This window comes from Danio rerio, chromosome 5 (genome assembly GCF_049306965.1).
Source record: "Danio rerio strain Tuebingen ecotype United States chromosome 5, GRCz12tu, whole genome shotgun sequence".
NCBI lineage: Eukaryota > Metazoa > Chordata > Actinopteri > Cypriniformes > Danionidae > Danio > Danio rerio.
The window spans coordinates 14,385,168-14,410,000 of record NC_133180.1 but is presented as its reverse complement, the minus strand read 5'-3'; the positions used below and the strand labels follow the sequence as shown (position 1 = coordinate 14,410,000).

General features: G+C 37.2%; 1 protein-coding gene and 1 long non-coding RNA gene across 3 annotated transcripts in view; both read left to right on the top strand.

Annotated features, from left to right (window-relative positions):
* mxd1 (MAX dimerization protein 1) overlaps window positions 1–4,491 on the top strand; it is a 61,301-nt gene extending 56,810 nt beyond the window's left edge. The window contains exon 6 of the mRNA XM_693515.8: window positions 3,369–4,491. Within this exon, the coding sequence (XP_698607.2) occupies window positions 3,369–3,562 (194 nt within the window). The 3' untranslated portion in view covers window positions 3,563–4,491. The remainder of the gene's footprint in view (window positions 1–3,368) is intronic.
* Window positions 4,492–16,748: 12,257 nt separating this feature from the next.
* On the top strand, window positions 16,749–24,120 carry LOC141385775 (uncharacterized). 2 transcript variants are annotated; one of them, XR_012406752.1, is made up of 3 exons: window positions 16,749–17,000; window positions 17,227–17,396; window positions 24,056–24,120. It is a non-coding gene; the product is annotated as an uncharacterized lncRNA (long non-coding RNA). The 2 variants fall into 2 exon arrangements; XR_012406751.1 differs by lacking the exon at window positions 24,056–24,120 and adding an exon at window positions 22,535–23,946 and having other exon boundaries at window positions 16,757–17,000.
* Window positions 24,121–24,833: the final 713 nt, after the last annotated feature.

Below are 24,833 nucleotides of genomic sequence, written 5' to 3'. Positions count from 1 at the left end.
ATTCTTCGTGGCATATATTCAGCAAGGTACTGGAAATATTCCTCAGAGATTTTGGTCCATATTGACATGATAGGATCACACAGTTGCTGCAGATTTGTCTGCTGCACATCCATGATGTGAATGTTCCACCACATCCAAAATGTGCTCTATTGGATTGAGATTTGGTGATTGTGGAGGCCATTTGAGTACAGTGAACTCATTATCATGTTCAAGAAACCAGTCTGAAATGATTCACACCTTATAATTTGGCACATTATCCTGCTGGAAGTAGCCAGAAGATGGTTATACTGTGGTCATAAAGGGATGGGCATGGTCAGCAACAATACTGAGGTAGGCTGTGGCGTTGACACAATGATCAATTGGTACTAATGGGCCCAAAATGTGGCAAGAAAATGTCCCCCATACCATTACACAACCACCAGCCTGAACTGTTGATACAAGGCATGATGGATCCATGCTTTCATGTTGTTGATGCCAATTTCTGACCCTACCGAACGTCACAGCAGATCAGCATTTTCTGAAATACTGAAACACTTAGACCAGCCCGTCTGGCACCAACAACCTTGCCACGTTCAAAGTCACCTAAATCCCCTTTTTGCTCTTATGCACTTACACACTCAAGGGCATAGTATGAATTTAGTGTCGTCCCAAATGGAACACTAAATTTTTTTTTACTCACCGGAAATTCAAACTTGTTTCCAGATAGTTGCCAAATTACTGAGTTAAATGTCCAAACTACCAAATAATACCTGCTATAACCGAATTCACCAACATCAGTGCCCGATAGCTCTGCCTCTTCTTCTATGTAATTAAAACTGCGACTGTTGAGTGCGTGAAGTGTCCAACATTCCACACTTTATTTTAACGGTTGAATAAGTGCATAGGGGTTATTGAAAGTGCACTTATTCTTTGTAGAATAAAACGGATATCTCAGTGTGAATGCAATACTTACCAAATGGTGTAGAGTAGTGCATAAGTATGCGATTTGGGATGCACCTAATAATTCTACTTAGAACCGTTTGTCATCACACACATACGATTCATGCGCAGTTTGATGATCACACATGAAGCCCACGTAATTTTTCTCTGAATTCAGACAAATACGGGTCTCTCTGGGAGTTTATTTTGTATATGCTGTGGCCTGTCCTGCAAACAGATGGCTCACAGACAGACTGCCGCAACATGATGAATGCTTTAACACCTAAATTGGAATGTTGCCATGGAGATAATGGACCAGATTGACGAAACGTAGTGCTCTTCAAAACTGCACATGAAAACGCTGTAACATTAATAAGGATTTATTGAAAACAAGTTCTCAAATGACATTACAGCTCACGTATTGCATGCCATTACAGATTCTGTGCATGTGAATTGATTTTTATTCGGTGTTAACAATGCTGCATAAGCCTGGTTGAGTGTGTTGTGCATACATGACAATAGATGAGGATTATCAAGGAAAATTTGGCTGATGATGGTTTTGTGAATGTTTGTTATGAGAAAACTGGATCACTGCCTTTATAAGCAGCTGAGTGTGCACTGCTGACAGCTTCATTGATTATAATGTGATTAATCTTGTTTGTCGTGTCACACCACTTGCATGCAGTGTGGACACAATGTCAGACATTTGTTTTAACATCATCCGCCAACAATGGTGGGGGGGGTTTTCACTAGTTTTAGCAATTACCCTGATGATCGTTTAACTTTATTTATTTCATTGATAATTGATAATAATTATAATTTTTAATAATATATTTTTTCATAATAAATATCTTAAATAATTGTAATTAAAGACCATTTAAAAAATTATACACCACCCTTTATTTTCTTGCAATTTGAGTTTTGTCAATTGAGAGCTTAAAAAACTGGTAATACTAAATAATTCATTCATTCATTTTCCTTCGGCTTAGTCCCTTTATTCATCAGGTGTCGCCACAGTGGAATGAACCACCATCTAATCCAGCATATGTTTTACACAGCGGATGCCCTTTCAGCTGCAACCCTGTACTGGGAAACACCCATACTCACTTATTCACACACATACACTATCTAATAATTATTAATACGTATTAAAAAGGAACAAATTTATAGTTTATTGAAGCTAAAGTAATAGTTTTATTCAATTCAACTAGAGCGCATGTCTTTGGACTGTGGTGGAAACCAGAGCACCCGGAGGAAACCCACATGAACATGGGGAGAACATGCAAACTTGAGCCGGGGCTCAAACCAGCAACCTTCTTGCTGTGAGGCAACAGTGCTAACCACTGAGCCACCGTGTCGCCAATTCTATATAATAATTATTGTTTTAATTTATAATAATTGTATATAATAATAATTAAATAATTAATTGATAATAATAATTATAATTTTATATCATAATAATGATCATCGATAATTACAATTAAAATTAATTTCTATACTGCATTTGATTTTATTGCTAATAATGATTCTATATAATAATGTTTAAATAATTATATATAAGTATAATGATGTTTTTTAAATATTAAAACTATATATTTGTCAGTGCCTAGTGGTTAAGTGCGCTAATATATAGCACCATGATATACACGGCCACCCGAGTTCGATTCCCGGCTCGAGATCCTTTACCATCCCTTTTCCCTCTCTCTGCTCCAAACTAGTGCCTGTCAATTCTCTGAACTATTCTATACATTAAAGTATCTGAACACTTGAACTACTCTTGTTTGTAATTCTAATTGCTGTTAAAGGACACACAGATCAGCACTTTGAATTTCTTCAGAAAACAGTGAACCATTTGGGTATCTTCGCAATACAATATGATAACGAAGGAATTTGAACATAGTATGATTTGCACCATACTAATTCTTTATTTGAATACCATTTATTGTGCAAATTGGGATACAGCATTTGTGTCATTTTAGTTTGACCACTGCAATGCACTGCAGCAATGCTCAGGGTGATAGTGCAAGCGCCATATTACCCTGAAGCCGAAGAACGGTTACTCTCTGAAGCTAAGCAGGGTCGAGCCTGGATGGGAGACCACATGGGAAAAGTAGGTTGAAGTGGTGTTAGTGAGAACAGCAGCAACCTGCGGTCTGTGTGAGTCCTAATGCCCCAGTATAGTGAAGGAGACACTATACTGTCAGTGAGCGCCGTCTTTCGAATGAAACATTAAACCGAGGTCCTGACTTTCTATGGTCATAAAAAATCTTATGGCACTTCTCTTAAAAGTGTAGGGGTGTAACCCTGTGTACACCCCCCGCCCCCTGATTGTGAAGCGCTTAAATGTTCTATAAATGCTCTAAATAAATACACGTTAAATTGCATTACATTACTAAGAATAATGAGTGAATATCTGCCCAACCTTTTTCTGTTTTTTATTTGTCTTACAGAAGAGGTGGATGTTGACGTGGAGGGCACAGACTATCTGCTGGGTGACCTGGAGTGGAGCACCAGCAGCGTGAGCGACTCGGACGAGCGGGGAAGCTTGCGCAGTAGCTGCAGCGATGAAGGCTATTCCAGTGCAAGTCTCCGTCGCCTCGCCAATTCTCAGGAGAACAGCCTGGTGCTGGCCTGCAGTCTATAAGAGCACAGATCACTCCTAGGCCACTCATCCCGCACCACTTCAACCTGTACCTCCAGTCACCTACGCACGGCTCCTCCTCCTCTAACACTTGAAAGGTGTCAGCTCCTTCACAGCTCTTATTCTTGCTCCAGTCCAAAGGAGGAAACACGGGAGAAAAGTATTGGATTTGGATGAGCCGCTCACCAACCAGACCTCATATATGCCGCACTGACATCCCCTCACCTTCGCCCAATCAGATCTTCCCACTAGCGATGCGCATTATTATTGTAAAGTTTGATCAAATCAGCTGATAATGTTAGCTTCGGATATGTTAGAATGATATTGAAATTCTGCCTTGCCGATTAGATGATGTTGATTTATGACACTGCAGTAACTTAATTGTCCACTAGGAGTAGCTAGCAGTAAGATTTACATTCACAAAAGTTTCATTGTTTATAATTGCCAGATTTAAAACGCAGATTTGACTCGATGTATGATGTACAACATCAGTAATCTATTTATTAACAGTCACCACCCTCTCCTGGTCCCGGTGACCACCCAGTAAGACTATTCGTATGAATGGAATCTGTCGAAAGGCCCGTTCACACCGTTCGTGTTTTCACATCGTGTTTTCCTTCGATGTTTAATGTCTCGTGACTAAATAAAGGGCGGCAATGTGATCGTGCACACCAACGCGCAAAACAACAGGCGTCATTTTTTTTTAAATGCCTCATGCTCGTTTTCTTTTCCACCATCTAGATTGCCACTGTTGTTCACATGCCTGGAGCTGGTAAAGTTAAAGTAAACAGCATTTGGAGGTGCTCAAGCACAAAACTTTCAATGCGAGCACACATTAAAGAAGATGCCCAGAGGCAATATGAACGTAGCGCTGCTTATTGCACTGGTAAACAAAAATAATTTGTTCATCGCTAGAGCTGGAGCTGCTACTTGAACCATCCATGCTTATTTGAATAACCAGTAACTTTAACAAACGTGTCAACTTTCTGTCTTCTTCTGTGTTACAAGCGGGTGTCAGAAGCTTTTGGGTTCGATTGGGTTTGAATCCGGAAAAACATCTCGAAAACGCTGAAGATAAACGCAAAAGAAAAGCATCCCGGTGTCTACGAGCCTTAAGGTTGTTTTCACACCTGCCTTATTTAGTTCGGTTGAATCACACTAGAGTTCGTTTTTCCTCTTGATGCGGTTCGTTTGGGCAGGTGTGAATGTAGCAGTTGCACTCGAGTGCACACCAAAAGCGGACCAAAAAAGTGTACCAAGACCTCTTTAAATAGTTGGTCTTGGTACGCTTTCAGACTAACCGTGGAGCAGTTAATTTGTGTTGAGAACATGATCCGAACTAGATGACTCTGAAGTGGTTTGCAATTCGCTTTCGCCGCATTAAAATGCATTAAAATGCATTAAAACAGTTTTCCAGCCACAGCTGCACTTCATTTTCAAAAATGGATAGTTTATCTAAAGTGACGTATACAAACTATATAGTATACTGTGACCAGAGATACAGTCAGCCAGCACAGTCGTCCCTCTATAGTATAAAGCGACATTTTGTGTCTGCCGGTTTGTGCACTTGCGGGAGTTCTGTTAGCATTTTCCGGCACGTTAATTCTGACCATTCGAAAGCAATTTAGAAAAAACATCTGGCCAATTAGTGATGTGGATTTTGTCACATGACTGCATTTTGGGTTTTTTCAACTGGTTCGGACCAAAGCAATCCGTGTGGTGTGAAAAGGAGCTAAAAACGGCAGAAAACTGCTACAATGTAGTTTATGTTGTTCTTAGTCTAGACCAAATGACCCGAACCACTGATGTGAAACACCCTGAAAGGAGAAACCATTTTTCCCCAATCAGCCTCCTCCAAGGGTTCTATAAAGTCTGCTTACGAGGAAATAAGATTTATTCTGAGGACGCAGAAATTTTTTTAAAAGTAAAATACTAAAAATGAGTTTTGTTTTATTAGTTTGAAGTTAGTTCTGTTCCGATTAAAGGGTTAGTTCGCTTAAAAATCGTGTCATAATTTACTCACATTTCACTTGTCCAAAACCTGTTTTACTTTCTTTTGTCTGTTGAACACAAAAGAAGTTATTTTGAAGAATGCCGGAAAACAGCTACCATTGACTTTTATAGTATTTGTTTTTCCAACTAAGAAAAATGGTTACAGGTTTCCAGCATTCTACAAAATATATTCTTTTGTGTTCAACAGAATAAAGTAACTCATAAAGGTTTGCAACCACTTGAGGTTTAGTAAATCGTGAGTAAATATTGAGTATTGTGAGTAAATCGTGAGTAAATATTTGTTATTCATTATCAATTAGCATTGATTGGTGTCATCAAATCAAGTCTGATTTGATTTAATAAACAAGAGCTGCAGGTTATGGAGAATAAACATTACAAACCTGACACTTATAAAACAAAAATCAGCATCATCTATCGGCATATAGGAGTGAAAACATAACAGCCTATCAGATATCAGCGCAAAACTAATATCATGCATCACTATTCCCACTCATTTGCCTTCGCTCCCACCCCATCATCCAGGAGAGAGGCACCCGATTTGAGACATTTCTCATCCCGAAAGCCCCCCTAAAGACCCTTAAAGACCTCAAGCCAGATGAAGAATGTGTACCATACCACACCCACTGCCTATTCACTGTCGCTCTCTGGGACAATCACACCCAGGCTGACTTACACAGCCCTTTATGTTCCTTCAAACAAAACTGTACCGTCCAGACACAGGGCTGACCAGTAAGCTAACCTACCAGAGCATGGTATTTTGCACTTAGATGACGACGTCCGTAGGAGTGGCCTTTTATAACACTCCAGTTTTGCCTCATCCTGCATAATAATAACCAAGGACCGGACTTTGGGGTGAAAGCTGCGAGATCAAAGCAAAAAAAGGGCTACTTCTACCGTCCAGGCAAGGATCGCTTTGTGTCAAAAACAAAAAAAAAACTACAAAAAAAAGATGTGCTGTCATGTTTCGTTTTTCTAAAAAACGTCTCGCCGAAGGGACCGCAGCTACTTTAGTGATGTATCAGGCAGTAGTGTGTTAGCTAGTCTTAAAATATCTACCTGCACTGTTTTAAAAACACCCGATTCTGCAGCGATCACCGATGTGTTGATGTTTTGGTTTGGTTGAATATTTACGCTCATGCTGTGCTAAATCATCAAGGTGGTAGCAATACACCCCTTCAAATGGACTTGGATCTTCCTAATCAGAGGAAAATCCATTATTTTAATACTTTAAATATGATCTGCCATCTTGAAAAGTTCCTTCAACTACAGCAAGCAATGGGCCGGAGCGTTTGCAGCATGAGATTCTTCGTCAAAGGGTTTGTGGGTTGGGTTTTTTGAAAAATGGGGTGGGACCGTCTGGATCTCAGGTATCTCTTCCTCTCTCTCTAAGGACAGTGGCGTGTGTTTTTGGTTTTTTGGGTACGTCTGATGCATTGTTTGTCTGTTTTGTTTTTCTTTTGACTGTTCAGCCCCAGGGCGACTCTAGAAGCACATTCCATGGTAGAGCGGAGGTTAGCATTATTGCATGGACTGCAGACACACTGACACAAAGGCTTCAGATTACCTGCTGTATGAGCGACGGAGCCCTCTGATCCTACGCTATCAGCCTCATTGTAAGAGTGTGTTTGTGTGTGTGTGTGTGTGGCCGCAGCACTGCATTGCAGTTTCACTCCTGCTACCTAGCTTTTTACCATTTCAGCTAAATGTAGTGTATATAGTTCACAGAAACAGAGATATCTACCCTATATGTACGTATATTGATAAAGTATTTATATTTGATTTACATTGACAGAAATCTATATATAAGAATATATTCGAGTAGTGGTTGCCTTAGTTGCTTCAGTTCTCCTTTTTTGTTCGTTTCAACATGTAGATTTGCACTATATAGTTAGGTACCCAGCAAACAATTTTGTGTTTAATAGATGTCTAATAGACATCTAAATGTAGACAGCTTGGCTAAAACAAGGCTAAACTTGGGTTGTCAGTCAATGTCTAATAGACGTCTAAGAATAGCCCAAAACAAGATTAGTCGTCAAATAAACAGTGATGAATGGCTAAACATACATAGTCTGTCTAATCCCAGCAAACAATTTTGTGTTTAATAAACGTCTAATAGACATCTAAATGTAGACAGCTTGGCTAAAACAAGGCTAAACTTGGGCTGTCAGGGAAAATCTAATAGATATCTTAAAATAGCCCGAAACTAGACTAGTCGTCAAATAGACAGACGCAAGCAAGCAATTTTTGATTTTAAAAGATGTCCAATAGATGTCTTATAGACGTCTAAACATAGTCGTTTTGGCTAAAACAAGGCTAAATTCAGGTGGTCAGTGAAAATAAACAGATCCCTGCAAGAGTTTGTTGTTTTAAAAGATGTCTAATAGATGTCTAAACAGTCGTCTTGGCCAAAACAAAGCTAAATTTGGGCTGTCAGTGACAATCTAATAGACGTTTAGGAATAGCCCAAAACTAGACTAGTCGTCAAATAAACAGATTCCAGCAAGCGTTTTTTTTTTTGTTTTTAAAAGATGTCTAATAGATGTTTAATAGACGTCTACACATAGTCGTCTTTAGTAAAACAAGGGTAAATTTGTGCTGTCAGTAAAAATCTAATTCAAAATCAAATAAACAGAAATGAATGAGTGCACATATAAAGTCTGTCTAATCTGTTTATTTGACGACTAGTCTAGTTTCGGGCTATTTTTAGATGTCTATTAGATTTTCACTGACAGCCCAAGTTTAGCCTTGTTTTAGCCAAGCTGCCTACATTTAGATGTCTATTAGACGTTAATTAAACACAAAATTGTTTGCTGGGATTAGACAGACTTTATATGTGTAGCCATTCATTTCTGTTTATTTGACGACTAATCTAGTTTTGGGCTATTTTTAAAAGTGTATTAGATTGTCACTGACTGCCCAAATTAAGCCAAGATAACTATGTTTAGATGTTTATTAGACTACTATATTTTAAAAACAAAAAATGCTTGCTGGGGTATTAATATATCTTGTTTTAGATTATCTTTTAACCTGACGCTCACAGAGCCCCCCGAAAAACTTTATATATATTTTATTTCCTGCACAAATATAAAAATGACAACTAAAAACGTTTAAAAAAAAAAAAAAAACTAAAAAGTGAGATAAATTGCATTAAAAAAAATTTGTTGATTGGGATGTATTTGTTGGTGTGTTGGTGGCACTGCGATTGTTGAAAGTGGGTAATCAGAGTAGCCTGTGATTTTCGTGCCTGGAGAAGCGTTTTCTTATAACACTAGTGAGTAAAGTGGGCTCTGTAGGAAGCCTAGTGAAGGATCTGTGTTTGAATGTACTGTCGCATCAAATTAAAATTTAGAGCACAGGTCTCAATCTCGATTCCTGGAGGGCCGCAGCTCAGCACAGTTTTGCTTCAAACCTAATCAAACACAGCTGATCCAACTAATCAAGGTGTTCAAAAGAGGCTGTTTCTCGATATGCGTTCTTCAATGATCTTGTGTTCTCGTGTAGCATCATCAACCGCCAGAGTTCAGTTCCAATACCCAAGACTGCAAGAATGGAGGACACGTGAAATGTTCCCGGATGTGTTCTTGAAATCGAGGACGCATTGATGCAGACTTGAGTGCAAAACTTGCTCGAGAAGTCCTAGAAGTCATTGCGGCTGACTGAATAAAGGCGGTGGGAAGCGCAGCATTTTATATAGATTTATTATTGAAGTTCAGAGATATAACTTCTTTGTCTCAGGAGTTTTCCTAAATGAGACTGACACATCACCATAAAAAATCTTTATGAAGGCACAAGCACATTAAGAGTGTTTAATTGCTGAAATTTGTATTAAAATCAGTTTTATTTGTATTGTGCATCGTATATATGTAAGGTATTTATTCATAATATATATTTTGAAAATGGGAAAAACAATAAATCATTGTATGAATGCTATAATGTTTAAATAATTTTCCATTAAAGACACGTGGAGGTCACGTGACCTTCAGGAAGAACACCGCTTCTTATTTCTCATAGGACGCATTCTCTGTTCTCGCGGTCCTCTGAGTTCTTTCTTCTGAGGTAACTTGGCAAGACCAGTTTCCGCAATGAGTCTGGCTGTTTCTCAATTCCAAGAACACAGAGAACAGAGTCTTGAACAGCTTGTTTAGTGGCATCAGTTGTGTTTGATTAGGGTTGGGGTAAAAATGTGCAGAGCTGCGGCCCTTCAGGAATCCAGTTTAAGTCTTATGTTCTAGAGCAGGGGTGTCAAACTCAATTCCTGGAGGGCGGAAGCCCTGCACAGTTTAGTTCCAACCCTGCTCCAACACACTTACCTGTAGGTTTCAAACTAGCCTGAAGGACTCATTTAGTTTGATCAGGTGTGTTTAATTAGGGTTGGAACTAAACTGTGCAGAGCTGCGGCCCTTTTGGAACTGAGTTTGACACCTGTGTTCTAGAGTATACACTGATTTCAGATATATAGTGTGTGTGTGTATATACACATACACTTTAGAATGATGTACCAAAAATAGAGTTTAAACAAACAGATTGTTCCTTCTTAATGTACGGATTGCTGCTGTTGGGTAGTTTTGAATTTAAAAACGAAATCCAAAAAAAATGTATAAAAACAAATGAAAAGTATAAAAGTTGTTTGAGTTGTAGCCATGAGAGCATTAGAGCACGGTGTATTTTGGAATGTGGGAGTTTTGTATATATAAAAAAAGATAAATATATATATATATAAATATACAGTATATATGTTTGCTTGTTTGTGACGTCACTGTCCACAGACAGAGAGAAAGGGTTCAACTCTTTTCTCTTTTTCTCTCTCTCTCTTTCTTCAATAGGGGTTTTGGGGCTGTTTGCCTTCGTATTGATATGTTTTGTTTTTATTTGTTACAAAAAGGTGCAAACTAAAAAGTGAACTTCCTTCTCAAGATTGTGTCTTGTTGAGAAATGGTGTCTCGAGTATGATCCCGACCCGCACCCACCGAAGTCGGCTCTGCTTTCTGTGAAGTTCCACCTTTTTTTATTTGTATTTTTTTCCCCTTTTGATATTCGCAGTCTTCTGTGAACGCCGGTGGCGGGACATAGAGAACGTGCTGCACTTGCGAATGTCATGTGAAAGACTCTACGGTGCTGTTAATCTCACTGATGTGAATCTTTGCGCTACAAAAACACGCTTTCAGATTTTTGTCCCGTCGCTGCGCTTGTCACAGTCTATGATGTCACCGCGGGGGTAGATGTACTACTTTTTTGTTTTGTATATATGGGTTATGTACCGTACGCAGAGTACAAACGGCTGAAGCCTTAAGACATACAAATGTATGGAAACAGTAGATGTTATCAGAACCCATCGCCAGTCATTCCCACTGATCGTGACTGCGTCTCAGGTGTTTCACACCTTTCCAAATATACATCAACACGCATACACACACACGCACACACACTCATTCTTGAACATATACTGCCTCTTCTAAGCTAAATTGAAAAGAGGTTTATGTCTGTTTTACATCCAATCAGAAATGGACATTTCTATGCTGTTACTTTTTAAGAATTGGGCTACTTTGGTGTTGACTGCTAAATATGTGGTTAAAGGAATGAACTTAAAATAAAAAACTGAAACTGTACAGACTGTGTTGCTGTTCATTATTCTAAAATCCATCTTTTAGATAACGCTAATTAATTCATATCGTTGGGGATTGTGTTAATGTTTCAGTGGTTTTTAGAGTTTAAGGTGGATTGAACATAAAACAAGGAAGCTTTTCCTAAAAAAATCACAATAATTGCGTTGTTTTGGCTCATTTTAAACAAGTAGTTTGAACAAGCAGCAAAAATAATTGTGTTTGTAACCACTAAATGGTTGGGAATTTAAATATTTAATATTAGGACTGCACAATATATTGTTTGAGCATTGATATCACAACATGTGCGTCTGCAATATTCACACTGAAAGATATGCAGTGTTGAATAGGGATTTATAGATGACCAGGAACCACAGGTCAAAACCAAAGACTGTAAAAGATATGGACGTAGTATTCGTGACGTCACCGTGACTGACCACATGCTTGGTTGTATACTATATCTATATAAAAGATATAGTATAAGATATAGAATACAACTATATATAAGTGTTTAGACATTTTAAAACACTTTTCTAATACTTTGAGCCACTCAACATTGTTTTTATGATGTTTTTCCACAGGAGGAAAATACGAATTACTTCCAAACACTTCAAATATAGTCTGTGTTAGTAAATGCAAGACTATTATTGAAATCCAGCATAACACTGTATGACAACGTTTCAGATGACCGTTCTAGAGCCTACAGCTAATCAATCTGTCCGATTCTGGAGTGTTTTACAGGTCTAAAGAACATTATAAATGATGAATAGTCTTAAATTAGACCAATGCCTTTATAGAGAAGATATAAGTTTATAATTTGACTCACCGGGGCAATGGAGGCCACGTGAATGGCTTGTATGCACAATTAGGTGCACACAGCCAGCCATATCATCTGATAATTGTAAGAAGTAATTTCAAAAGTCAACTGACTGACTGTGTGAAGCCAAATCAAACAAAACACAAATACGATGGATATGCCGAGTTCAGTAGTTAATCAGCCGGAGTCAGCTGTAGTGACGAGACAACCAGTCAGACCTAGCTGTCACTCAAGTGGCCACGCCCTTAATTATGCAGACTTAATAAAACTTGATATAAAGGAAACGGATGAGTTATAAAAAACATTCACCCCCTCAGAGTTGTAATGAAGGGTAATATTAGCAATATGGACCAAAATCGTTCTTCGTACCAGGCTGTAAAGTTGGCCATTCTAACAGTGAGCTCAATGGAAATTAGCTCCATATGGAGCCAGGACTATTGGAATTTTGATGAATTGCAGTTTCAGTTACTTCCGTATTTGCTTCACGAGGGAGAGCGAGAGATTGCCGCTTGGTCAAAACACATGAGATTTGCGGAGACTCAGAATTGAACCACAATAGAGTGAAAGTTAATCATCTGCATGTGCTTTTGAGGCCTGTCAGCAGTTTAATCGAGCATAAAGAAGTTTAATAAAGATTCATTTTATAGAATGATTTATATGATGAAGACTATGCATTGTTAATTTACATTTGATTATTCAGTTTCTGTAACCGATTCCTGTTATACTCTCCCCAGAAAATCATAAATCACTGTTTATTTCACTTTAACATTTGCTCTATTGTGTTTATTTATGACTGTATTTTGTTTATTAGATGTAAATAATAAATTACATAAAATATATTCATATTTCACCCCGCTACAAAATCATCCTAATCAATCTGAAGCCTTTGCAAAAAGAGTTCAGTCATCTGGTGGAATTACATCGAAATACACAGGTGAAGTCAGAATTATTAGCCCCCCTTAGAATTTAATTTATTTTTTTAAATATTTACCAAATGATGTGTAACGGAGCAAGAAAATTTTCACAGTATGTCTGATAATATTTTTTTCTTCTGAAGAAAGTCTTATTTGTTTTATTTCGGCAAGAATAAAAGCAGTTTTGAATTTTTTAACCATTTTAAGGTCAAAATTATTAGCCCCTTTAAGCTATTTTTTCCGATAGTCTACAGAACAAACCATCGTTATACAATAACCTAATTACCCTATCCTACCTAATTAACCTAGTGAAGCCTTTAAATGTCCCTTTAAGCTGTATAGAAGTGTCATGAAAAATATCTAGTCAAATATTATTTAATGTCATCATGATAAAGATAAAATAAATCAGTTATTTGAAATGAGTTATTACAACTATTATGTTTAGAAATGTGCTGAAAAAATCCTTCTCTTTGTTAAACAGAAATCAGGGAAAAATATAAACAGGGTGGCTAATTTTGGCCTTAAAGTGGCTTAAATAAAATAAAAACTGCTTTTATTCTAGTCTAAATAAAATAAATAAGACTTTCTCCAGAAGAAAAAAATATTGTCAGACATACTGTGAAAATTTCCTTGCTCTGTTAAACATAATTTGGGAAATATTTAAAAATAATATATATATATATATATATATATATATATATATATATATATATATATATATATATATATATATATATATATAGATGGATGGATGGATGGATGGATGGATGGATTGATTGCAGTTAAAAAAATACTGCAATGTCTAATTTTTCCTATATCGTGCAGCCCTATTTACTATTATTATTTTTTCGTTTCTCCCAAACTAGCCCTGAAAAAAAAAATGCCCAAAATCCACAGTTACTTCATGTTAACCCAGAATGTTAACTTAAATGTTTTTATTTGTGGTTGGACCATTAAACAATGAAGTTGTCCCCCAAAATTAAAAAATTAAATAGTTGTGTTGTTTCAACTGATTTTAAACAAGTATTCTGAACAAGCAGCAAAAGTAAAATAAGAATTGAGTAAAACACAAACATGCATCCTATTCTGATCCATAAAACATCCATAGTATCATCAACATCCAATTATGTAGTTCTTCATACAAGCAAAAACATTGTTTAATAACTGTTAACTCAAAGGGTTTTTTGTGCTTCTTCGACTGCAACCCCAATTTTGCATTTAAGTGCAACATTTTTTATGAATTGAATGTTATGAAATCCTCAACAAGCAGACTAATGTCACAGTGCTGACATTCCGGTTAATATTAATTACATGTATAAATGTGGGTTTTGCTCTCTGGCCCCACAGATCTTCTAATATGCGGCCGAGCGTCTGAATATAACTAGATCATATCTCAACTGTCATTCAATAACCAGATGAGAGAGGAGGATGGTGGATGGAGGATGTAGAGGGGGAAGGGCAGGTGTGGTTTTTAGATCAGACTAAGAAGAAAAAGAGATGAAGCTCTCGGGGGTTTGACCAGTCCAGTTGGATTAAGGCTGCAAAGCTATAATGCGTAAAGGTCACCATGATGGACCCCTTCCCACCCTCTTCTTCCTCAGCCTTCTTAGTGCTTTCTGAGTGTTGTTGCGTATTAAAAAAGAGAGAGGGGGGATCTGACAGTAAATGCTCGCTGTTCATTCATTCATAAGTGTCAATTATTTAGAATTGTGATTTTTTTTTTTTTTACATGCACTGATAAAAACGATGAATTGGATTGATGAATGGAAATTTTAAACTGTTTTAATTTTAAATTTAAACTAATTTTATGGGCTAAATATAAGCAAACAAATTAAATTTAAACTTAATTTGTTTGTTTATAGTCAGCCTATCGATTGTAACAAAAAAACAAATTTTTTAGTGTGTATGATTTGTTAGGATGCACTCGAAAAATGATTTATGCTGCTTGTTCAAGCCAATAATTTAAAATGAGTTGAAGCCAAGCGGCAACCGCCTGCTCTCCCTCGTGAAGCCAATACGGAAGTAACTATAACTGTAATTCATAGATGATCAGCTTTTGGGGTAACAGTAAGAAGGTCGCTGTTTCGAGTCCCGGCTGGGCTAGTTGGCATTTCAGTGTTCCAGTTTCCCACACAGTACAAAGACATACACAATAGGTGAACTGAATAAACGAAATTGGCCATAGTTTATGTGTGTAAATGAGGGTGTATGGTTGTTTCGCAGCTAGAAGGGTATCCGCTGCCTAAAACATATGCTAAAATAGTAGGCGGTTCATTCCGCTGTGGCAACGCCTGATAAATAAAGAGACTAAGCCGAAAGAATGAATGAATAAATTATATATATAAACATTTTACACTTTTTAATCTATATTGTTTAAAATATTTAAAGGGATTGTTCAAATCCAGATCATAGTGCATCGAAAGCAAACTTAGTTTTTAAATGTACTTTTTCATTGTTATAATTTGTAGTTGAATCTATATTTAGTAAGGATTATTCCTAAAATGTGACAAGACAAAGGTCATCTAAAAATTGACTCACTCTGAAGAATGTTAGAAACCTGTAACCATTGACTTCTATAGTAGGAAAAACCACTACTATGGATGTCAATGATTACAAGTTTCCAACATTATTCAATATATCTTTATTTTGTGTTCAACAGAACAAAAATTGAGAAACAGAATTTCCAGTTTTAGAAAAAATATCCCTTTAAATAAAAGCTTACAAAGCAGAAAGATTATCTAAATTAACCTTGTTTACTGGAAAACAAGTCAAAGATATTGATGGGAAATATATAGTTGCAGTGGAGTACAGTATAGTTACTGTATTCTCGGGTATAGATAGAATAGAGAGCAAAGGTAGTACAGAGGCTTAACATCAATTTGTGGGTCAATATTTCTGACAGGATCTCAGCATTAGCGGGTCTGAGTGCGTGTTTGTTTGTGTGTGCGTGTGTGTGAGTCCGTTTGACCCGCTGCTCCACCCTCGGCTGTCAGATTACACAAATCCACCAGCTTATCCAGCAGCAGAGACCTTCACTTCTCCATGTACAGCAGTGTGTTCATCACTGACATCAGTAACACACACACACACACACACCACAGTACGACTCCTGGAAATCAGCAGAACCGCACTGATACTGGTGGATTATATATATATATATATATATATATATATATATATATATATATATATATATATATATATATATATATATATATATATATATATATATATATATGGATGGGTGGATGGATGGATGGATGGACAAATATAGGTGAATGAATGAAAAAGATTGATGGAGGGATGGAAAGATGGTTGGAGGGATAGATGAACAAATATGGAAAGGATGAATTGATATATGTATGGATGGACAGGTTTGGACTGGATGAATGGATAAGATGATGGATAGATGGACAAACATGGATGGATGAAAAAGATGGATGGACAATATGGAAGGTTGGATGGACAAATATGGAAAGAATGGATGAATGGACAAATATGGGAAGGATGAATGAATGGATGGACAATAAGGGAGGATGGATGGACAAATATGGAAAGAATGGATGGATGGACAAATATGGAAGGATGAATGGATATATGGAGAAATGGACAGATTTGGACTGATGAATAGATGGATATGGATGGATATTCATATGGACAAGATGGATGGATGCAAAATAGACAAATAGGAATGGATGGATTAATGAATTGATGAATAGATGGACGAATGGACAAACATGAATGAATAGACCGATGGATGGGAGGATGGATGGATAAATGGATGGATGGATGAAAGGACTAATGTATATATAATTGGATCGAAGGATGACGATAGATTTAATAATAGACAGGCAGATGGATACAGATGGATGGATGGATGGATGGACAGATGAATGTGTGGGTTAACTAGTAGGTGGATATATAGATGGATGGATGAATGGACAGGTAGATAGATATATATGGATGGCTTAATTGACAAATATGGATGGATGGATGGATTGACGGATGTGTGGATAGACAAATGTGGACATTTATGGATGAATTGACTTCTTCAGAATCTGGTGGTGGACAGTGCTCTGCTTCTGTTGTGGGTCAGGGTGAGTGTTTAATTCTTCTACTGTCCATCATGTTTACTGAAGCTGCAGGTGCTCTGCTTGCGTCTGTGTGTATGTGTATGTGTGTGTGTGTGTGTGTGTGTGTGTGTGTGTGTGTGTGTGTGTGTGTGTGTTTGAAGTAGAATCCTGCTGTGTGGCAGCTGACGGTGGACTGCTGTGGGTCAGTGTGAGTGGGCAGCGACGGCTCCTCTTCCTCCACACTCTACAGGAAGCAGCATGGAGGAGCTGACAGATGGAGCGCAGAGAGGATGGATGTGGGCTGTGATCTCCTGAGAGCAGAACTGAGAGAGAGAGACAAAACACAGATCCGCCCTCCACAGTGAGCACTCCACTGAACACACTGCTCTGCTGCCTTTGAAGCTCACACACCTCCATACTGTAAGTGTGAATCCCACGAAAACAGTTGTATGTGTTCCAAACGAGAAACACTGCAGTGTGTGAATCTGTCTATCTATCTATCTATCTATCTATCTATCTATCTATCTATCTATCTATCTATCTATCTATCTATCTATCTGTCTGTCTGTCTGTCTGTCTGTCTATCTGTCTATCTATCTATCTAACTATCTATCTATCTATCTATCTATCTATCTATCTATCTATCTATCTATTTGTCTATCTATCTATCTATCTATCTATCTATCTATCTATCTATCTATCTATCTATCTATCTATCTATCTATCTATGTATACATCCATCCCTCCTCTAAAGGGTGTTTGTGTTTCTCCGCTATTTTTAACTTTAGGAGGATTTGCACAAGGAATTCCCTCCCTGCCTGGACATAAAGTCTCTATTTTGGTCTTAACACAATAACGAAGGCTGGAGAGTGATGCTTGTGCGTGTGTACAGTATATGTGTGTGCTAACCGTGCCTGTTTAACCAGTTGAAATGTTCTAGTTGAGTTATGTCCATCTCTGTGCTTATACACCGGGTTGGGGTTTCACATAATATATACCAAACAACATGCAGTCCATAACAGAACAAGGCCATTCCATTCCATTTACAAGAATGAGCTCATATTTTTTACTTAAACGTATTGCTTGTAACAGTGTACTGCATTATTATGGGCCAGAGGTGCTGCAGATAGAGCTGAAAGAGTGTTTTTGTCATTGGTCAGAAGGATAACAACGTGTTTATGTGCTTGAAAAAAGCCTCATTGTGTTGAGCAGAGAGCTGTAGAGCAGGAGCTGATTTTATGAGTATTTGCCTCCCTCTAGTGGCTGATTTACAAAAATGCTGACACTTCCGTATGTGTACGTCTGCATATGATGGTTGCATAGATGGATGGATGGCAAAATTTTGGGCATTCCAGTAACATTATTTTTATTTTATTGTTTTATTTATTTAATTTTGCATTGCCACATTATTCTCAGATATATATATATACAGTTGAAGTCAGAATTATTAGCCCCCTGTATTATTAGCGCCCGTTTATTTTTTTCCCCAATTTCTGTTTAATGGAGGGAAGATTGTTTCAGCACATTTCTAAGCATAATAGTTTTAAAACCCTATTTCTAATAACTGATTTATTTTATCTTTGTCATGATGACAGTAAATAATATTTTACTTGATTTTCAAGACACTTTTATACAGCTTATATATATATATATATATATATATATATATATATATATATATATATCACCCTTTTACCATGACATTATTATTATAATATGCTTCTGCCACGTCACAACATTTATTTCCATCCAGGGTTGTATAAATTTTGTGTCTGCAGAAAGTCTTCTAAAGCACATCCCATAAATTCTCAATTGGACTTTCATTCATTCTTTTTCCTTTGGTTTAATCCCTTACTTATCACAGGTTGCCGCAGCAGAATGAACCGCTAACTATTTTTACGCAGCGGATGCCTTTACAGGCGCAACCCAGTACTGGAAAACACTCACATTCATACACACGCTCACACACTACGACCAATTTGCTTAATCCAATTCACCTATAGCGCATGTGTTTGGACTGTGGAGGAAACCAGAGCACTGGAGGAAACCCACGCAAACACAGGGAGAACATGCAAACTCCACACAGAAATGCCAACTGACCCAGTCGGGACTCAAACCAGCGACCTTCTTGCTGTGAGGCGAAAGTGCTAACCACAGAGCCAATTATAGAGCGATGAATCCAAGCATTGTTATCTTGGAATAAGCCTGTGCCTTCAGGGAAGAAAACATTCAGTGATCTTAATAAAATTACATGAAAAAAATAAAATAAAAATAATAATAATAATAATACATCTATTTTATATACTGTAGCGCCTTTAAAAGTTAATTTCCCAAAGCGCTTTACATACAAATCAAGACACCATAAATAAAAGATACAACAATGATAAACAAAAAATGATAATAGAAGATGGATTAATTAAAAGCAATCCTAAATGAAGGGGTTTAGGTAAAAATGTAAAAAATATATAATAATTAAAAAAAAAGGCAAGAGACTGTGTTTCCTAATTTCAGCCAAGAGAGAGATCCAAAGTTTAGGATAAGAAAGTTTTAGTTTCGGTTTCCTTTATTTTTGTCATTCGAAACATCACAATAAAATTGTAATGCTGAACTAAATTACGTTGCAACAGACCCAACAAGAACATAAAAAGCATCACTATACAAACACTATAAACTCCTAATATGATAAACAAGCTTTTATAATTTCAGAAAAAATATAAAAATATAGTTGTATAAGATGTAACCTATTTTTAAAAAATCTCTGAAGAGAATAACTTAATACTTTAATACTTATTTCACCATTTGTTATAATAGTTGTAATATTAACAATTTATGCTAGTTTAACTATTTATTATAAATATATTCATTATATCACACTAGCTATCAATACTGTTTAAGAAATCAATAGTGTTAAAGAAAAGGCACTGTCGCCCCTGGATCACACTCGCAGAGAGTTGTGTCAGTTAGACACAACTTTCAAGACACTTCTATACAAATTAAAGACAGAACAGACAACCATTACACAATAACTTGCCTAATTACTCTATCCTGCCTAGTTAACCTAATTAACCTAGTTAAACCTTTAAATGTCACTTTAAGCTGTATAGAAGTGTCTTGAAGAATATCTAGTCAAATATTATTTACTGTCATCATGGCAAAGATAAAATAAATCAGTTTTTAGAAATGAGTTATTAAAACTAATGTGTTTAGAAATGTGCTGAAAAAATCTTCTCTCGGTAAAACAGAAATTGAGGGGGGAAATAAACAGGGGGGCTAATTATTCTGACCTCAACTTTATATTCTGTAGGCTATAATTTCTTCCTGATTGTTTTCTTATCATTGATCCACATTTGATCTACATTAGAACATTACAAATTTTATTATTGTTGACCAAACCATTCAATGCTCTAGTCCTGAATCTTCCCCAGTTCTGCCCCCTTTGTCCGCTTGCATTAGTACATTCCACATCAGGTCGGTTCCTGTTTCACTGCAGTGATCAAGAACCCATCAACCTCAAACATCTCTCCCTCTCTCTCCCTCTCTCTCCCTCTCTCTCTCTCATGACAAATGTAATGCCAAAGCAATGTTTGCATTTAAATAGTACATATAAAACTAATTAAATAATAATCATAATCAAACAAACAAATAAAATATATAATATTACAATAATAATAATTAAAGGTAAATTTCACAATCAACATTTTAGGATGTGTGTGTGTGTGCATATCCCCATCTCTCGCAATTCAATTCATATTTGCTTATTGGCTTTATAATTTGCAATGTTTACATTAAATGGAAAGAAATCAAAACTACTTAATAAAAATAAAATGTTAATTAAATAAAACATAAAGTCATAATAAAATAATTTAAAACAGTTTATTTAACAATCGACATTTTAGGAAGCATTTCTAACAGTATAGAACCCTTTTTCTCTGTGTGTGTGTGTGTGTGTCTCTTTCTCTCTCTCTGTATGTCTCTCTCTTTCTCACTAATTTTTTTCAATTCAAATCAATTCACTTATTGCCAAAGTGTACATAGCAGGGTGAAAAATGTCAATATAAATAATAGAAGTAATAACAATATTGATGAATGTAATTACAACAATAATAATAAATTAATAATAATACCAATACTAATATAGAACAAAATAGAGTTCTATAATGCACATATATACATATGTGTCCAACTGCTCGTTAACGCACATTTCTAATCAGCCAATCAGATGGCAGCAACTCAATGCATTTAGACAAGTAGACATGGTCAAGACAGTCTGCTGCAGTTCAAACCGAGCATCAGAATGAGGAAGAAATGTTATTTAAGTGACTTTGAATGTGTCATGGTTGTTGGTGCCAGACGGGCTGGTCTGAGTATTTCAGAAACTGCTGATCTGCATTTGATTCAATCGATCATAATATTCTCCTTGATAGGCTTGAAAATTATGTTGGTATTACAGGAACTGCATTGGCCTGGTTCAGGTCTTTTCTGTCTGAACGTTATCAATGTGTATCAGTTAATGAAGAGGCATCATACGGATCAAAAGTACACTGTGGGGTACCACAAGGCTCAGTTTTTGGTCCCCTACTGTTCACACTATATATGCTACCGCTAGGTGATATCATTAAAAAATATGGCGTTAGCTTCCACTCTTCTGCTGATGATACACAACTTTATATCTCCTCTCAACCTGATAACTTGTATGAATTTACAAAATTAACAGATCGTATAGCTGATATTACAAATTGGATGACTAAAAACTTCTAATTACAAAATCTACATAAAACTGAGGTCTTGCTTATTGGACCCAAAAACCTCACATGCAAAAACCTAGAACACTGTCTCACCTTTGATGGATTCTCACTTCAGTCCTCATCTTTTAGTCAAAAATGTGGGGGTGATTTTTGATGGCCGCCTGTCATTTAAAGGCCAGATATCAAGCATCTGTAAAACTGCATTTTTTCATTTTAAAAATGTTGCCAAACTTCGGCATATGCTATCAGTGTCTGATGCGGAAAAGCTTATTCATGCTTTCAGGACCTCTTGATTAGATTATTGTAATGCGTTACCAGGTGGTTGCCCAGTTGGCCAAATTAACAAACTTCAGCAAGTTCAAAATGCAGCTGCTAGAGTGCCCTCTAGAACAAAGAAATATGATCATATTACTCCAGTTCTTTCATCATTGCATTGGCTCCCTGTTAAATATCGTATACATTTTATTGACTACCTACAAAGCCCTAAACGGCTTAGCTCCCCGGAGTGGAGCTCCTGCCTATTATAGCCCCTCAGGTACACTACGCTCAATTAATTCTGGACAATTTATAATTCCCAGAATATCAAAATCAACTATAGGCAGTAGATCTTTCTCTTATCTTATCTGGCACATAAACTCTGGAACAGCCTTCCTGGCACAGTTCGGGAAGCAGACACACTTTGGCAGTTTAAAACTAGATTACAGTTGGTCTGCATTATTTAGGGCAACCGGAGCAGGGAACACTTCCCTAAAGACATTATAATTTGAACGACATCTGCACTTATGTTAGTCTTTTTTAATTATTATTCCCGAGGTTTCCACAATCTTGGACCAGCTGAACAGCCGCTGTGGTGGTTATGGAGGAGTGGAGAGCAAGAGATTGATTCCTGTAAGACACCAGTAACAGACGAGTCCTCGCATTGGTCCTAAAGGGACAACCTGTTCACGAGCCGGTGACCTCTCCCACCTGCAGCTTCTTACCGATAGACGTCTAGCGTTCTCCAGCCTCCGGTGCCTAGACTGCAGCTTTGCACAAAATGTTTGGCTATAGAAATGGTCGTGCCCAACTGAGCTTGGTTTCTCTCAGGGTTTTTTAATTCTTCACTATCGCCAGTTTAGCTAGCATGCATGGTTCGGGACCTGTGGAGCTGCGCATCGATGGATTTGCTCTTCAGTGTTTGGACTCTCAGCAGTAAAAATTTAACCACACTGAACTGAACTTCAACACTGAAAACTGGACTGACACTGTTTCAATTTACTATAATCTTCTATGTAAAGCTGCTTTTGACAATCTACATTGTAAAAGTGCTGTAGAAATGAAGATTAATCGAATCTACTGGGATTTTCACGCACAACCATCTCTAGGGTTTACAGAAAATGGTCTAAAAAAGAGAAAATATCCAGTGAGCAGCAGTTCTGTGGGCAAAAATGCCTTGTTGATGTCAGAGGAGAATGACCAGACTGGTTCAAACTGATAGAAAGGCAACAGTAACTCAAATAACCACTCGTTACAACCGAGGTATGCAGAAGAGCATCTCTGAATGCACAACATCTCCAACCTTGAGGCAGATGGGCTACAGCAGCAGAAGACCACACCAGGTGCCACTCCTGTCAGCTAAGAACAAAACTGTGCAACAATTCGCACAGGCTCACCAAAATTGGACAATAGAATATGGAAAGATGTTGATGAGTCTCGATTTCTGCTGCGACATTCGGATGGTAGGGTCAGAATTTGCCGTCCACAACATAAAAACATGCATCCAGCCTGTCTTGTATCAACGTTTCAGGCTAGCGGTGGTGGTGTGGGGGATATTTTCTTGGCACACTTTAGGTCCATTAGTACCAATTGACCATCAGGTCAACGCCACAGCCTACCTGAGTATTGTTGCTGACCATGTCCATCCCTTTATGACCACAGTGTATCCATCTTCTGATGGCTACTTCCAGCAGGATAACCACCATGTCATAAAGCTCGAATTTTCCCAGACTGGTTTCTTGAATATGACAATGAGTTCAACTGTGTGATGCTATCATGTCAATATGGACCAAAATCTCAGAGAAATATTTCCAGTATTTCCAATATTTCCTTGTTGAATCTATGCCATGAAGGATTAAGGCAGTTCTAAAGGCAAAAGGGGGTCCAACCCGGTAATAGTAAGGTGTACCTAATAAAGTGGCCGGTGAGAACAGTATGAATATAAACCAATAAAATACATACATACATGTAATTATATGTTCATATTTCTCTCTCTCTCTCTCTCTCTCTCTCTCTCTCTCTCTCTCTCTCTCTCTCTCTCTCACTCTCTCTCTCTCTCACTCTCTCTCTCTCTGTCAGTATCCAGATAGAGACGGGACCTCAGAAAGCGCTGACTGAATCCAGAGACCCGCAGTGAGTCTCGGGGGGTTTGTGTGCTGTGATAGTGAGGTGTGGCTGTCCAATACTCATGACTCAGCAGCAGTGCGTGAAGAAAACACACTCTCATGTGCATTTTTGTCACACACAGCTTTGAAGCGTCTTCTGTGAGTGTTTGCAGATGCACAGTAGGGTCTGAGCTGAATGCAGAATCATGAGTTTGAGCCTATACGGGACTCTGCATCAAATCAAAGAGGGTCATCGGGGTGAGACCTCTATGTCTCATTCAGTATTCAGACACTGCAGAGGTTCAGCCTGCCACCCGCAGCACAACACGCACACACACAGACACTCCCTCCCACTGCAACATGCTTCAGTCACATGCAGACATGCAGCATATCTGCACACACATGTGAATGTATAGGGTATATTATCTCAGGATATCATTTATTTATAATTTTATTAATTTAATAACTTTTATTTCATCAATAATTTTGTTTATTATTGAGGATTGTTTTTGTTGTAGTTTTATCATAAATTTATTCATTTATTAATGTAAATATGCATTGCTGTATTAAGATTTGGTACTTAATTTTCATTTAAATAATAAACTATTGAAGAAAGAAAGAAAGAAAGAAAGAAAGAAAGAAAGAAAGAAAGAAAGAAAGAAAGAAAGAAAGAAAGAAAGAAAGAAAGAAAGAAAGAAAGAAAGAAATTTCATCTGAAATATTTGCATAAATATTTAGGAAATAATATAAAT